General features: G+C 33.6%; 1 protein-coding gene across 2 annotated transcripts; it reads right to left on the bottom strand.

Annotated features, from left to right (window-relative positions):
* Positions 1 to 108: 108 nt before the first annotated feature.
* LOC145092097 (FKBP-like peptidyl-prolyl cis-trans isomerase family protein) lies at positions 109 to 1,891 on the bottom strand. 2 transcript variants are annotated; one of them, XM_079029995.1, is made up of 9 exons: positions 1,681 to 1,891; positions 1,523 to 1,592; positions 1,298 to 1,435; positions 1,126 to 1,211; positions 973 to 1,023; positions 814 to 894; positions 650 to 750; positions 490 to 565; positions 109 to 392 (listed from the first exon to the last, which is right to left on the bottom strand). In XM_079029995.1, the coding sequence occupies exons 1-9, from the start codon at positions 1,753 to 1,755 to the stop codon at positions 297 to 299; spliced, it is 774 nt and encodes a 257-aa protein (XP_078886121.1). In that variant the 5' UTR covers positions 1,756 to 1,891; the 3' UTR covers positions 109 to 296. The 2 variants fall into 2 exon arrangements, with proteins under 2 accessions (XP_078886121.1, XP_078886120.1); XM_079029994.1 differs by having other exon boundaries at positions 1,298 to 1,438; positions 1,681 to 1,889.
* Positions 1,892 to 13,117: the final 11,226 nt, after the last annotated feature.

Genomic DNA, 13,117 nt, shown 5'->3' with positions numbered 1-13,117 from the left:
TTGATTGATCAATCAAAGCCATGGAAATGTGAATAACCATTTACCTGAAATATGGACTGATTTAGGATTATATATTCCTTAACATCACTCTTTTACAAAGTGCAACAATCATCTTAAACCTCACACTTTGAGCTTCCTTAACAATGTACACAATATAGCATGAGAATAACCAATCAGGGAATCTGAAAATAACACAACATTTGTTTCTATGACTCTTTGTTCCAACAAACGGAAATGATGAAAATGTAGAAAGTTGCTAGTAATACAAGACTTGTACGAGTTATTGGAGATGTTCCTCAGTTGGGTATGATGTTTAAAAGCTCAATGTCAAACAGAAGGGTTTTATCAATCAATCCTTGGTTCCTCAGCACAAAATCCAATGCTCTTTGGCCCTGTGGAACATGCATATGCTAGTCAGTCTTACAACTTAGAAGACACTTCTATTTATGGAGTGTTAATTATTATTAACACAAAAAGCATCAAAGGTACCGAAAATGTTGTTGGTCTTGGACCACTCTTGTTATAATCATTCTCAGGGTATCCAAGATCTGGTGGCACAATGATCCTGAATATAATATATAACAAACAAACTATCATCATTCATAACACTTGAAATACATAATTGTGTCCATTGAACTTGATAATTCACCTTCTGATTCCACCCAAAGACATGCCTGCAACAGCTTCCTCAAAAGCTGGTATTACCTCATGGGAACCTAATCGGAATCTGTAAAAGGACTTGTCATCACCCTGCAAAGTGAAATCTAATTAATAATCAAGAAAAGTCATTGATGTACTATTATGATGATATACCTCAAAGGAACCACCCTTGGTCTTGTTTCTAGCTTCAAATATGCGCCCATAATATCCAATTGTGTAACCATCCCAATCAACCTAAAATCATTCATTTCATTACAACTTTCTTTGTGTATTTTAAGCTTTTCTATTCTATCTTGTTTTCTTTCTTCATACCACTACAGTGTCTCCAATCTTTGGTGTTGCACCATTTCCTGCTCGTAAATCCTGCTTTCATTTCTCAGTTTCCAATTAAAAGAGATGAGAGTGGGAATGTGGGATAATCAGAAAAAAAAAAGGAAATTACGAAATTATCCTCTTTACAAAGACCTTGTATTGGAGTCCGGAGCTTGTTTCAGCATAATCAGGATACTTCATCTTCGTTTTCCCATAATCCTTTCCCTTTAGGGCTGGCACTGCACAACCACCAGTATTAACCGTTGTTAAATTGTTCCTTCTCTACGAAGGAATCTTGAAAAAGTATGAGGGATAAGAAGGTTACTTTCAGCAAAATTTGACGCCATTGCAACTCCATTTCCTAAAGGATTTCCCAGTGATACTGCTAATAGCCCAACCGATGAGACCAACCATTTTCTTCGATCGATATTGGAAGATTTAGTATCATTGATTGGAGCACTGTCTTCTGCATCCAGCAATTATTATAGAAAACTGGTAATTTGACAAGTAAGATAGACGATAATAGGAATAAAGATTCCGACTTACGAACCAGATAAGGAAGAGGATGCGTAGATGGTTTGTAGAATTGGGGATGGTTTGATTTCGTTGTGCATCCATTGCTGTAAAATCAGAGGAGACACCCAATTTTAGGTTTTGATAAAAGACCATACAGAAATCCCAATAAGTAAATGGTGAAGTTAAGGGTACCGATGAAGAAGAAGGTTTAGGGGTAAAGAACGAGGAAAGAGATCCGGCAGCTGCAACTGTAATCCCCAACACCATTTATTAGTATGAATCCAAGATTCACCAGCTTCTACAACAAACCGATGAAGAATTTTCAATTTTCCGCTAGTTTTATTAGGCAGGAGTACGTCAAGATTAAGAGGGAAAGATAACGGCCTCAGCTTCATTTCCCGAACAGACGAACAGTAGGACTTTATTTGAATTTACCATCCTACCCATCTCCCCCACCATACATTTTGCCACGTGGCAAAGAAGAAAAAGGCGAGGCTTGAGTCTTGACCATGTTTATAAATTAAAATCCTAGTTGTAACTGTAAGACCGTATCTTATACGGATTGGATAAAACAAAAAAAAGTTAAATATGAAGGTTTAAACAAAAAATTATTTAAATTTAAAATTTAAAATTTAAAATGAAACATATTCAATAATATGAGTTGTAATATTGTAATTTAATTATTATTTTCAAATAAGGTAATTAATAATTGAGGTTTAAATATGATGTGTTAATTAAAGAAAGATAAACAATGAGAAAATAACACATGGAAAAAACATTTATTCAAAAATACCAAAAAATGACATGTGTCAAGTTAATGAGAGAGTGACATATGGCAAAATTATTTTCATTTATTAGGAAGGATACTAAGCGAATTTTCGCGAGTTGCACGTAAAGAGATAAAGACATATATAGTATATCTTTATAAATATACATTTTCCTAAATATAACAATAACATTGTTGTTAAATTTAATATAATAATTTGTATATTAAATTTGGAGGTGGCAATGGGTCGACCTAGGTTGGGTTCGGGTTCAACCCATTTAATAATTAGATCAAAAATGTCAACCCAACCCAACTTGTTTATTTAAATGGGTTGATATTTCCAATCCAACCCAACCTTTTAGATAAATGAGTTGTCACCGGGTTGACCTTTTTATATTGTTTCCGACCCAACCTATTAAATAAATGGGTTAACCCATTTAAAATAAATTAAATAAATTATATAATTAAATATTATAGCAATTAAATTATAAAACGTAAATAAAAATTCATAATTATGACAAATTAAGCACAATCGTAATTCATAAATACAAATAAATTGTTCAAATAAAATTAAAAATGTTTAGTTTCACAGTGAATTTGGAGAGTAACCAGTATTATCGGCGCTAAAAAAAGGATGAAAATTAGGATTGAATTTTATTAAACATAGATAATAAATATGCAACATTATAGTTTACAAATTAATACTTTGATTAATACATGATAATATTCAAATAATATTAAATTGAATATATATATATATATATATATATATATATATATATATATATATATATATATATATATTAAAGTTAAATGGGTTGACGGGTTGAAAACGGGTTGAATATTTTTACCCAACCCAACCTATTTAATTAAATGGGTTAGACGGGTCGACCAATTTAAGTTAAATGGGCTGAAAATCTTAACCCAACCCGCTAATTTTGGGTTAGGTTCGGGTTGGGTTGGCGGGTTGGGTCTATTTTTGCCAGCTCTAATTAAATTGATATAATATATTGAGTATTTTGAATTATATAATAATATATACATCTATTATAACTGCATAATCTCAATCGTTTGAATGACTTATACTTGTTGTTACTTATTAATAAAATTAAATATAATAGTTATTTATAGTTGTTGTTATTGTTAATTAACTTTTTAAAATATATTTGTTTAACATTTTAATTTCTATCATTATAATTATTTAAAACATCAAACATTGTTTTTTGATTTTAAAGGTAAAAATATAATCATTTATATAGAGTTATTTTTAACTATTGTTATTATAAGTTATTTTAAGCTATTTATTTGAAAACTTTTAACGATTATAAAAATATATTTATGAAATAAGTTAAATTGATATTACAATTTAGTTTTTGCATTTAGCACTACAATTTATCACTTTTAACTATTCACAAGATATTCATTGAGTTTTTTAAGTGGAACTAAAATTTATATTTAAGTTAACACTGTAATGTTATATTTAAATTAACAATTTAAGTATTTTGTTCAAACTGTTCAAAAGTTGTAGCTTTAAACTGATAATGGTTTACATACAATAACATATTAAATTTAATAAATTAAGTATAACATGTTAAAAGTTAAAGTCATAACTTTATAAGTAGAAGTAAATATATTATTTTAATATTGAAATTTAGTTTATTTATGGTTATATTTTAGGTTTGATATTTATTTAACCTTACTAACCAAATTATAAACATTATTAGAAAGACAATTTATCACTTTTAATTATTAACAAAATATTTTTTGGGATGTTTAAGTTAAACTAAAATTTATATTTAAGTTAACCATGTAATATGATATTTAAATTAATAATTTAAGTATTTTATACAAATTGTTCAAAATTTATAGCTTTAAAATGATAATGGTTTATATCCAACAATATATTAAAATTAATAAATTAAGTATACTATGTTAAAAGTTAAAAAATATAACTTTATATATAGAAGTAAATATATTTTTTAAAATTGTAATTTAGTTTATTTATGATTACACTTTAGGTTTAATATTTATTTAACCTTATTAACCAACTTATAATCGTTATTATAAATAAATTGAAAAGTCATGGGAGTTTCAAATAAATGTGGTGAAAGGAAAAATACATGAGAGTTTCAAATGAATGTGGTGAAAGGAAAAATATTTCCTTTATAGTATAGTATGATGATTGTAAAACTATATACTTATATATTTTTGCATATAAGTGTTCGATAATAATAAGACATTATGTTTAACTTTTATAGTATTAAGTTGATACATCCATTTGTAATATTTTGAACCATATTGTAGAATATATATCTATCAGAATAATATCATTCAATATAGCATCTACCCGTCGTGTGCGTTTAAATAAAACTAAACGTGAGTTTTGATTTAGTGTTACAAATTAACGTTATTATTAATTAATTTAGAAATTACTTATCTATTGATTTACTTTAATTTCGATGATTATGGTTAATTAATATTTGAACCATTATTTATAAGTTAAAACTATGTATTTATTTCTGTTAATTAATTAAAAACCACTTATTTAGAAAAAAATTGAATTATAATAAAGAATAGTTATTTGATTTTGTTTAATTTGAATTGTAAATCGAATATTTCAATATTTAATTATTTTTAACTATTTTGATAAATTGTATTTGAACATATATATTTTTTCGTTTATTTAAATTTTGATTTATGCTTTAGATTTAACATAATAAGATAATATTTTGCATTTAATAACATATTTTATATTAACATAATAATTATATTAAGTTGGAAATTGAAAGGTCATGGAGGTTTCAAATGCTTGATGAGAAAAATGCCTCTTATATAATATAGTAAGATAAGATAAGATAATATATGCTTTTTGATTGAATAAACCTTTAAATCCTCAGGGGTTCTACTTCTACATAGATCCAAGATTAATTATTTATCAAAATACAACCTTTATGCAATCACCAAGAAAACAAGTACAACAATTCGTATAAATATTGATTAGAAAGTATTGTCTAACTTATTTTAGACGATGTCTATGTGGCTCTATCTCAATATCTCATACACCCATGATGAATATTTGTACCAACATGGCAACACACGATGTTTTAAATTGGTAAAAGCCACAAAACCACAAACAATGTCGGATAATTTTTTTTCACAGGTTGATAGTTGGCGAATATTTTAGATTTTTCTAAAGTAATTCCTCTAATTCAAGAAAAAGGCTATAATAAGATTTTTTGAGTAGTAATTACAACTTTCTTTGGATTTCTCCTATCAATATTCCAAGCTCTATCACACAAATCAACAAAATATTTTTGATTAATATGATTATTTACACCCTCTAACTTTTTTGAGTGATTCACTTGTGTTTTGGTGATCTTAATGTCACATGATCATGATGGTGTATCTAGTTGTAACAGCCCGGAATTTCAGGTATTGTTATAATTATGTTTTTGGATGTTTTAAGAGGGGACTCGGCGAGTTGGAGCCTAGACTCGCCGAGTAGGATCGCAGATCTGGTCGCGGGTTCGCGACTGGACTCGACGAGTCCGGATATGGACTCGGCGAGTCTGCGCTGTTTAGCGAAAACCCTAACCGTTCAGGTTTGGGACGTATATGAAGGACTTTATGGCCGTCATTGTTCACTCTAGCCTTCTGAGAGAAACCCTAAATTGATTGTGAGCATCTGGAGCAAGGTTGAAGGCCATTGTTGATTTTGGAAGAGTTGTTGTGCAAGGAAGAGAAGGCTTGGTTAAGGGAACAACAAGGGAAGTCACGTTCTGAGGATTGGGGACACAGAGAGCACATTATTCAGGTAAGAATTCGAGTTATACTCTGCTATGTTGGTGTGTATATGGATTTAGGGTTTATGGAACCCTTTTGTGGCTAGATTGAATGTTACCTTAGTCCCCCAAACGATTGGAACCCTGTATTGGGACCTTTGGAGGTCCAGAATGTCCCATGCCTGAGCATTTCGGGAATTAATGGAGGTTTTGGATTGGAATCCTTATGCCTTAGGTCAAAATGTAAATTATGAGTCATGGGGTGTATTATGAGCACCGAAATGAGGACCTTACGTGATGGATCAGTCTAGGAAGGCCAGACTTATGAATGGTCGGAGCAGTTCTGGCCTTAGAAAGCAGTTTGAGCGGTTGCATGGCATGGATTCGCCGAGTCCGATGAACAGACTCGGCGAGTAGCTTGAAGATTAACTGGGACTCGTCGAGTTGTTCTTCAGACTCGGCGAGTTGAGTCGGGGTGGCCCCGCGATTCTTCCAGGAGGAACTCGTCGAGTCAAGAGGGATACTCGACGAGTAGAAAGGGAATACTAGAGAATTGGTGAGGGCGTCTAGACTCGCCGAGTCGCCATAGCACTCGCCGAGTCCGGTCAAGTTGACCGTTGACCAGAGTTGACCTATGCCTGACTTCTTAGGGATAGTCACACTTAGAAGATAAAAGTGTTAATAAGAGATATATGATGTTATAGGGAGATTGTAGCTCGGCGGATCGAGCACGAGTGATTTCGGGATTTGTTAGCTTTCGACATTCACGAGGTGAGTCTTCTCACTATACTGTACCCGGAAGGGTTTGACTGTGTGACCGGAAGGTCAGATATGATATGTGATATATGTGCTATATGTGGTAAGTTATTTGTTATACGTGCTATGTATATTATGGGCCGGAAGGCATTATGTTATGGGCCAGAAGGCGATTATGTTATGGGCCGGAAGGCGTTGTGTTATGGATCGGAAGGTCGGCGTGGGTAGGACCGGAAGGTTTACCCAACAGGGACGGAAGTCCCCTGAGACACATGGACCGGAAGGTCAGGGCCTGGAAAGGCGTATGTGCGTAAGTTGTATATTGGGGAACTCACTAAGCATTTATGCTTACAGTTGTTATGTACGTGTTTCAGGTACTAGCGAGGACCGTGGGAAGGCGCCGACGTGATCTGTACACACTGAAGGATGTTTTTATGATCTTGGGATTTAGACGATTTGTATTTTGACATGACACTTAAAATGTTTATGCCTTGTTTTGAATGAAAGTACTTTATTTTTAAAATGAAAAATTTGTTTGAAAATTTGCGTTGTTACAGAAACTAATTCATGAGTGCTAAAGTGGTTCAAACCGTGTAACATCCAGTTTGGAATGTTTCTAATTTCGGGATAGCTGGTTGTAGTATAATCACATAAAGGTTTTGGCTTCATGGGGTTAAAGTTTAGACCTTGTTGGACGTACATAATATGGATTAAGTGATTTAAGCTCTTGAATTATGTTTTAGAGCTAAAGGGTAAAATGGGAAAGCGATATTTATACTCTTCAGTTAAGTTCGGTATTCCATAAATCAAATGTAATTGGATAGAATTATGGGGCTTATCTATACATTCACGTGCATATAAAGATCACTGAAAACAGAGTTGAAACGAAGAAGTTATGACCGTGTGAAGTATAAATGCATTGTAGGAAAAACAAGTTCTCCACGACGTGGAGTGTTGTGCAACCCAAGCCCATTAACTTAGGGTTTGAATTGAATTTAAGGGCTCCACCCCCTTGTTTTAGGTCATTTTCCAGCCTCCATTACACCAAGAAACCCTCTTTTTAGTAAACCATAGCCTCCCTTCATAGATTAAGTTCATCCTCTTTCATTGGACCTCTTTTCAGTGGCGGAGCTACATGGGGCGTTGGGGGTACTACATCATCCCCAAAGAAATTGTTTTATGTATATATAAAAAATTATTTGTAAACATGTTCTATTTATTGTACCTCCGAATAGAGAGATAATCTCATGTTTTTTAATGCCCTATGTAAAAATTTATGGCTCCGCCACTGCCTTTTTTGGGAGCTTTTAGTGATGATTTGATGAAGCTTGGAGATCAAGAAAGTTCGTTTGGTTGCAAGGAATGTTGTTTCAAGTTTGGATCCATCAAAGACATTTCATTTCTGGACTATTGTGAGTATAAAGTTCCTATAATTCTCTTTAGTTCTTTAGATATTGCCATTTGGGGTTTTTGTCACTTTTGGTCCATTTTATGGGTGAACTTAGAGATGAGTGGACTCCAACATTTTTGATCAAGTTTGGAATGCTTCTTAGACCTCATGGACTAGGAAATCTTTTGCCTTCCCTTTAAGTCATGAAAATTATCTTGGTCCATTAGGTCATTTTGGTGTACTAAAATTTAGATATGGAATGTTTGTGGCATTATTATAGATAAAGTTGGAAACGTTATCCATCTAAATATCATGATGACTTAGATTTGAAGGTTGAAGACTTGGACTTAGTGGATTAAGTTGAGAAAGATGCATTCGTGGTCCTTTTGTGGGATTAAGTGTCTAAGCCCATAACTATAATTGGTATAAACTTGAATTAATAGTATCACAGTTCTTTTAGGTTGCCCTCAGACCTATTAATTGAATATGATGACTTTTAGAGAGAGTGTGTAACTTCCCAACTATAATGACATAAAATTTTCGTTTTTAGATTAATATATCTTTAATACATAACATTCCCATAAAACCAAGGTAATTAAGATTCAACAAAACATCTCAAATCAGAGTAATTCACAAAACGCGGAATCATGTGGTGTGTGTCTTGCAATCATCCTGAGTTCTTCCATTTGAAAACCGAAGTACCTGAAACATAAACTAAAAACTATAAGCACAAAGTTTAGTGAGTTCTCCAATATACCTCATACCATACATAACTAAGCACATAATGGGCCCCGCCGTAATAAGATACAAGCCGCACCCACACTCGCATATCGGTCCCCACCCACTGAGATACGGGCCCCGCCCACACTCACATAATGGGCCCCGTCCAGCAAACAAACACATAATCCTACCAACACATGCGATAATCACAAAAATAACAACATACAATACATTCGTCGTGTTCTGCCCGACATTGATCCTCGCTCGACATACATACCGATACATACACATGCGAGAGTCATGTAGACATCTAGCATCCTAACATAATAAACCATGGGCCAGAATTGGTGCCTTCGACCCGCTAAACACAGTGAGGAGACTCACCTCGCACTACCGAATCTCAAAGAAAGAATCTCTAGCTGCTGGCCCGCAAGAATCCCCGCGCTATCAATAACAAGTTAATCATCCATCAATAATCGGATCTGACTGACACTAAGTGTCCAAACTAGGGTAAAAGAGTTTTTTTACCCTATTCATAACTTGGCCCAAAGCCAAGGCCCGATTCAAAAATCCAAAATTCCAAATTCCAAATAAACACCCAAGGCCCAAAATATCCCATGGTCAACCCTGGTCAAACTTCTGGTCAAATTCAAAGTCAACAGTGTATGTTGACCAAACATGTCATGTTTCCCCTTGGCCATGTCATGCTCCAACATCATCCAATCAGTTGGGAAAACCCCAGCCAACACGTCGTGCTCCAACCACATCCAATCAGTCGCGAAAACCCCAGCCAACACACCGTGTTGACTCAAAACACACCGTGTTTTCCGAAGTTCCAACAACTTAATACATTAAGTTGTTTTCTCCGATTCCAAGAGATCCAAAGCTCATATCTAGTCCATAATGTGGTCTATAAGGATAAAGTTTCCAACTTTATCCGTTGGGACAACCCAAAAGGTTTAAAACTCAATCCATAAAGCTTATTAATGCAAGAGCTTAACCCACAAGCACTTAATCCTGAAAATCTTAAGTCCATCCTTTCCATAAGTGATTCAAACACTAAGACCATCCCAAAGGTTGGTGCTTTATAGAAATACATGTCCAATGCACGTCTTGAACCCATATTAGGTCAAAATGGGGATATATGACCTAATCTTTATGCATGACATCAAAACTTGATTATAATCCATATCCAAAACACTACTAAGTCACCTTGACCTGGAGATCATAAAGTTTCAAACTTTATGATATCTAACCATTCCATCATTCAAGAACAAGAAGTTAAAGGTACAAAACTCAAGATCTAACAACTTGGAATGATAAAGAATCGAGTATTGGACACTTACAGAGGTCCAGGAGAGTGCCAAGATGGAGAATGGGGACTTGCTTGCTCGATCTTTGCCTCCTTCTTCCTTCTAGCTTCAAAAAGCACCAAACTAGCTCTAAAAATACAGGAAGATGATTAGGGTTCCTTTCAGGGCTTAAAGGGCGGAGGATGGACAAACCATAGCTTCCTTATTGCATTAAATAGGGAGCAAAAACCCAGAGGATTAGGGTTTGCATTCCAGCCGTCGACACGCCGTGTTCCAAGAGGCAACACGCCGTGTTGAGATTAATGAAAGCCGCACTTCTTCTTAACTAGACACGTCGTGTTGGTTCCTCCAACACGTCGTTTCCTATCTTAAAAATGGGATTTATTCCCAACAATTGATCCTCAAGATTCCTGGTGTTATAGAGAGACAGATTTATTAACTTATTATAAGGTTAATAAATTAACTAGAAATCAAAAAAATAATTTTCTAATATATTATGAGAAAAATATGTTAATTAGAAATAGTAATTTTAATGAATAATTAACCGGACTTAATTTTAGGATTAATAAAATTAATTAAAAGTACATAGGTTAAAGTGTAATTGTTTAATAGTTGAGCAAGAGACATTCTAGAACCTTTCCAGAAGCCTTGGACGGTTTTTGTAAGGATCTAGAGGATCTAGAATTATCCTTTGAGGATAATTAGGAAGCTAGATAAATACCAAAATGAAATAATATTATTTTATTACTTTTAGGGTTATATAGGGTTTCCTTGTGAAACTATATAAAGACCCCTTGGGATCCTAATTTCGGCAGTGACTTCTAAAGAAGGGTTAGACCGAAATTCTTATCTCTCTCCTCTCTCTCTTCAAGTTCCTTGGTTGCTAGGGTTTTGGTGTGAAACATTAGAGGCACGACATTTGTGGTGCTTGCTTCCAAGAGGTTTTCAAGAAGGTTTTTGATTGGTTATTTACTACAATACCTAAACGGTAAGTAAACCCTACTTTGCTTTGTGAAATTCGAAAATTAGCCTAGGGTTTATAGTTTTTGTTATTTAATAGAATATTACTTCAATAGTGTTATGACATAGATCTTTAGGTTTCATGTACCCTTAAGTGTTAAGGATTTTATCCGTGTTAATACATGTAAAACCCATCAGTGGTATCAAAGCGTATAGTTTTCTAACAATTGAATGTACATTGCTTGAACTCGAACAAAAACAATTTTAGGGTGTTTTCTTCATCGGGCTAGGTTCTTTTATCAAGAATCTTTGCCTATGTTTCTTTATAATTACTTATATTAAGTATTGTATTTTGTTATTCACTAAATAATCTTATGCATAAGTTGTGATCCTAATATAAGTGTTTATGTTTAAGATTTAAAATCAATGATTAATAATTTAAAAAAACAACAACAAGAAGCATAATTTTGAGGGACATGTTGGAAAGATTATGATTTGGGTGACAATAAACCAGGTGTTGATGTATTTTATGAATCATTTAGCATGTCTATTTTATGTATTTATATTGTTTTTAGGTCTTAAATATATACATTTTAATTATTTATGGATCATTTTATGGAATATGGTGGAATTGGATTACTTGCGTGAGTTTTGATGTGTTGTAGGGACATGATAAGCATGGAGTATGCTTGAGAATATGTTGGAAAACTTTTGTGTCAGTTTTAGGAGAATTGGGTCGTGAAGACCGAAGACTACCCATGTCGTGTGAAATTAGGCATGAGTTTTCATACTGGCTGTGTATTAATGAAAAGATGCAAAAAGAGGCAGTTCACTTTGAAGTTTTATATAGGTTGTGGGTTTTGCATTGTGGTTCCTATGCAAGGGCGGAGCCACCAGAGGACTAGGGTAGGCCCAGGCCCACCCTTAACTCAAATTTTCATTTTCTTTTGCTTTTAAAATTAAGATATCATTTGGATGTTTATGATATATGTTATTTTTTTTATGTTAAACTTCTTATATTCTTCTTCGTTTGGCTAGCCTTTAATTATTTTTTATCATATATATGTTGGATATAGTGTCTAAGTCCATAACTTTATTTGGTATGTACTTGACCCGACCCGACATGGTCTATTTGGGTTGCTTGGATAGACTAAATGAGAGAATATGGCACTTATGATTATTAATATATTATAAGTTATAATATATTAATAATAGTGTTATTTAATTAGTATTGATCAAGTATTAATCTAGTATTAATTTGGTGTTCAAAGTGAGACTAATTAAATATATAGGGTTGATTATGACAATCATCAATTCTTTTATGGTGGATTAATGATCCTTGGTTTATGGGTTATGGATGTAACCATTTGGAGCTCCATGGATAGTCCATGGGAGTTACAAACCCATGGGTCATGAGAAATGAAGAGTCATGACAATTATGGGTCTTCTTAATGAAACCCTAATTGTGACACCACTATAAAAGGGACCCTTTGGCTAGCAAAATCGTGACCTAGTGTTACTAGAGAGGGCATAACTGATTTTGAGTGCTAGAAGTATTCTCTCAAGTTATTCCAAGTTTTGTGGTGTTGTGTGAAGCATTTGAGGCACAACATTTGGGGTGCTAGGCTCACAAAGTCTTGAAGGAATCCAAGCAACATCAAGGTATGTATTTCTACTAGTTTTATATTTTATTTATTCCCCATGTCATGCTAGTTAGGAAATAACCTTGAAAAAAAATTTGTATGTATATAGAGAAAACATAGATTCAAGGTTATTAGGGTTGCATGTACACTTAGGAAGTGTTGGAATGCTCAAAACCCATCAGTGGTATCGGAGTCTAGGATTGTTTTCTGTATAGTTGATGCAAAACTGCTTGAAAATCGAAAATTCTGCTCACTGTCGACTGGACTCGCCGAGTTCATGGGGAGGACTCGCCGAGTCC

The sequence above is a fragment of the Lactuca serriola genome, chromosome 3 (assembly GCF_051521515.1).
Source record: "Lactuca serriola cultivar US96UC23 chromosome 3, Lser_US96UC23_V15, whole genome shotgun sequence".
Lineage (NCBI taxonomy): Eukaryota > Viridiplantae > Streptophyta > Magnoliopsida > Asterales > Asteraceae > Lactuca > Lactuca serriola.
The sequence above is the reverse complement of the archived record's forward strand: the minus strand, read 5'-3'. Positions and strand labels throughout refer to the sequence as shown.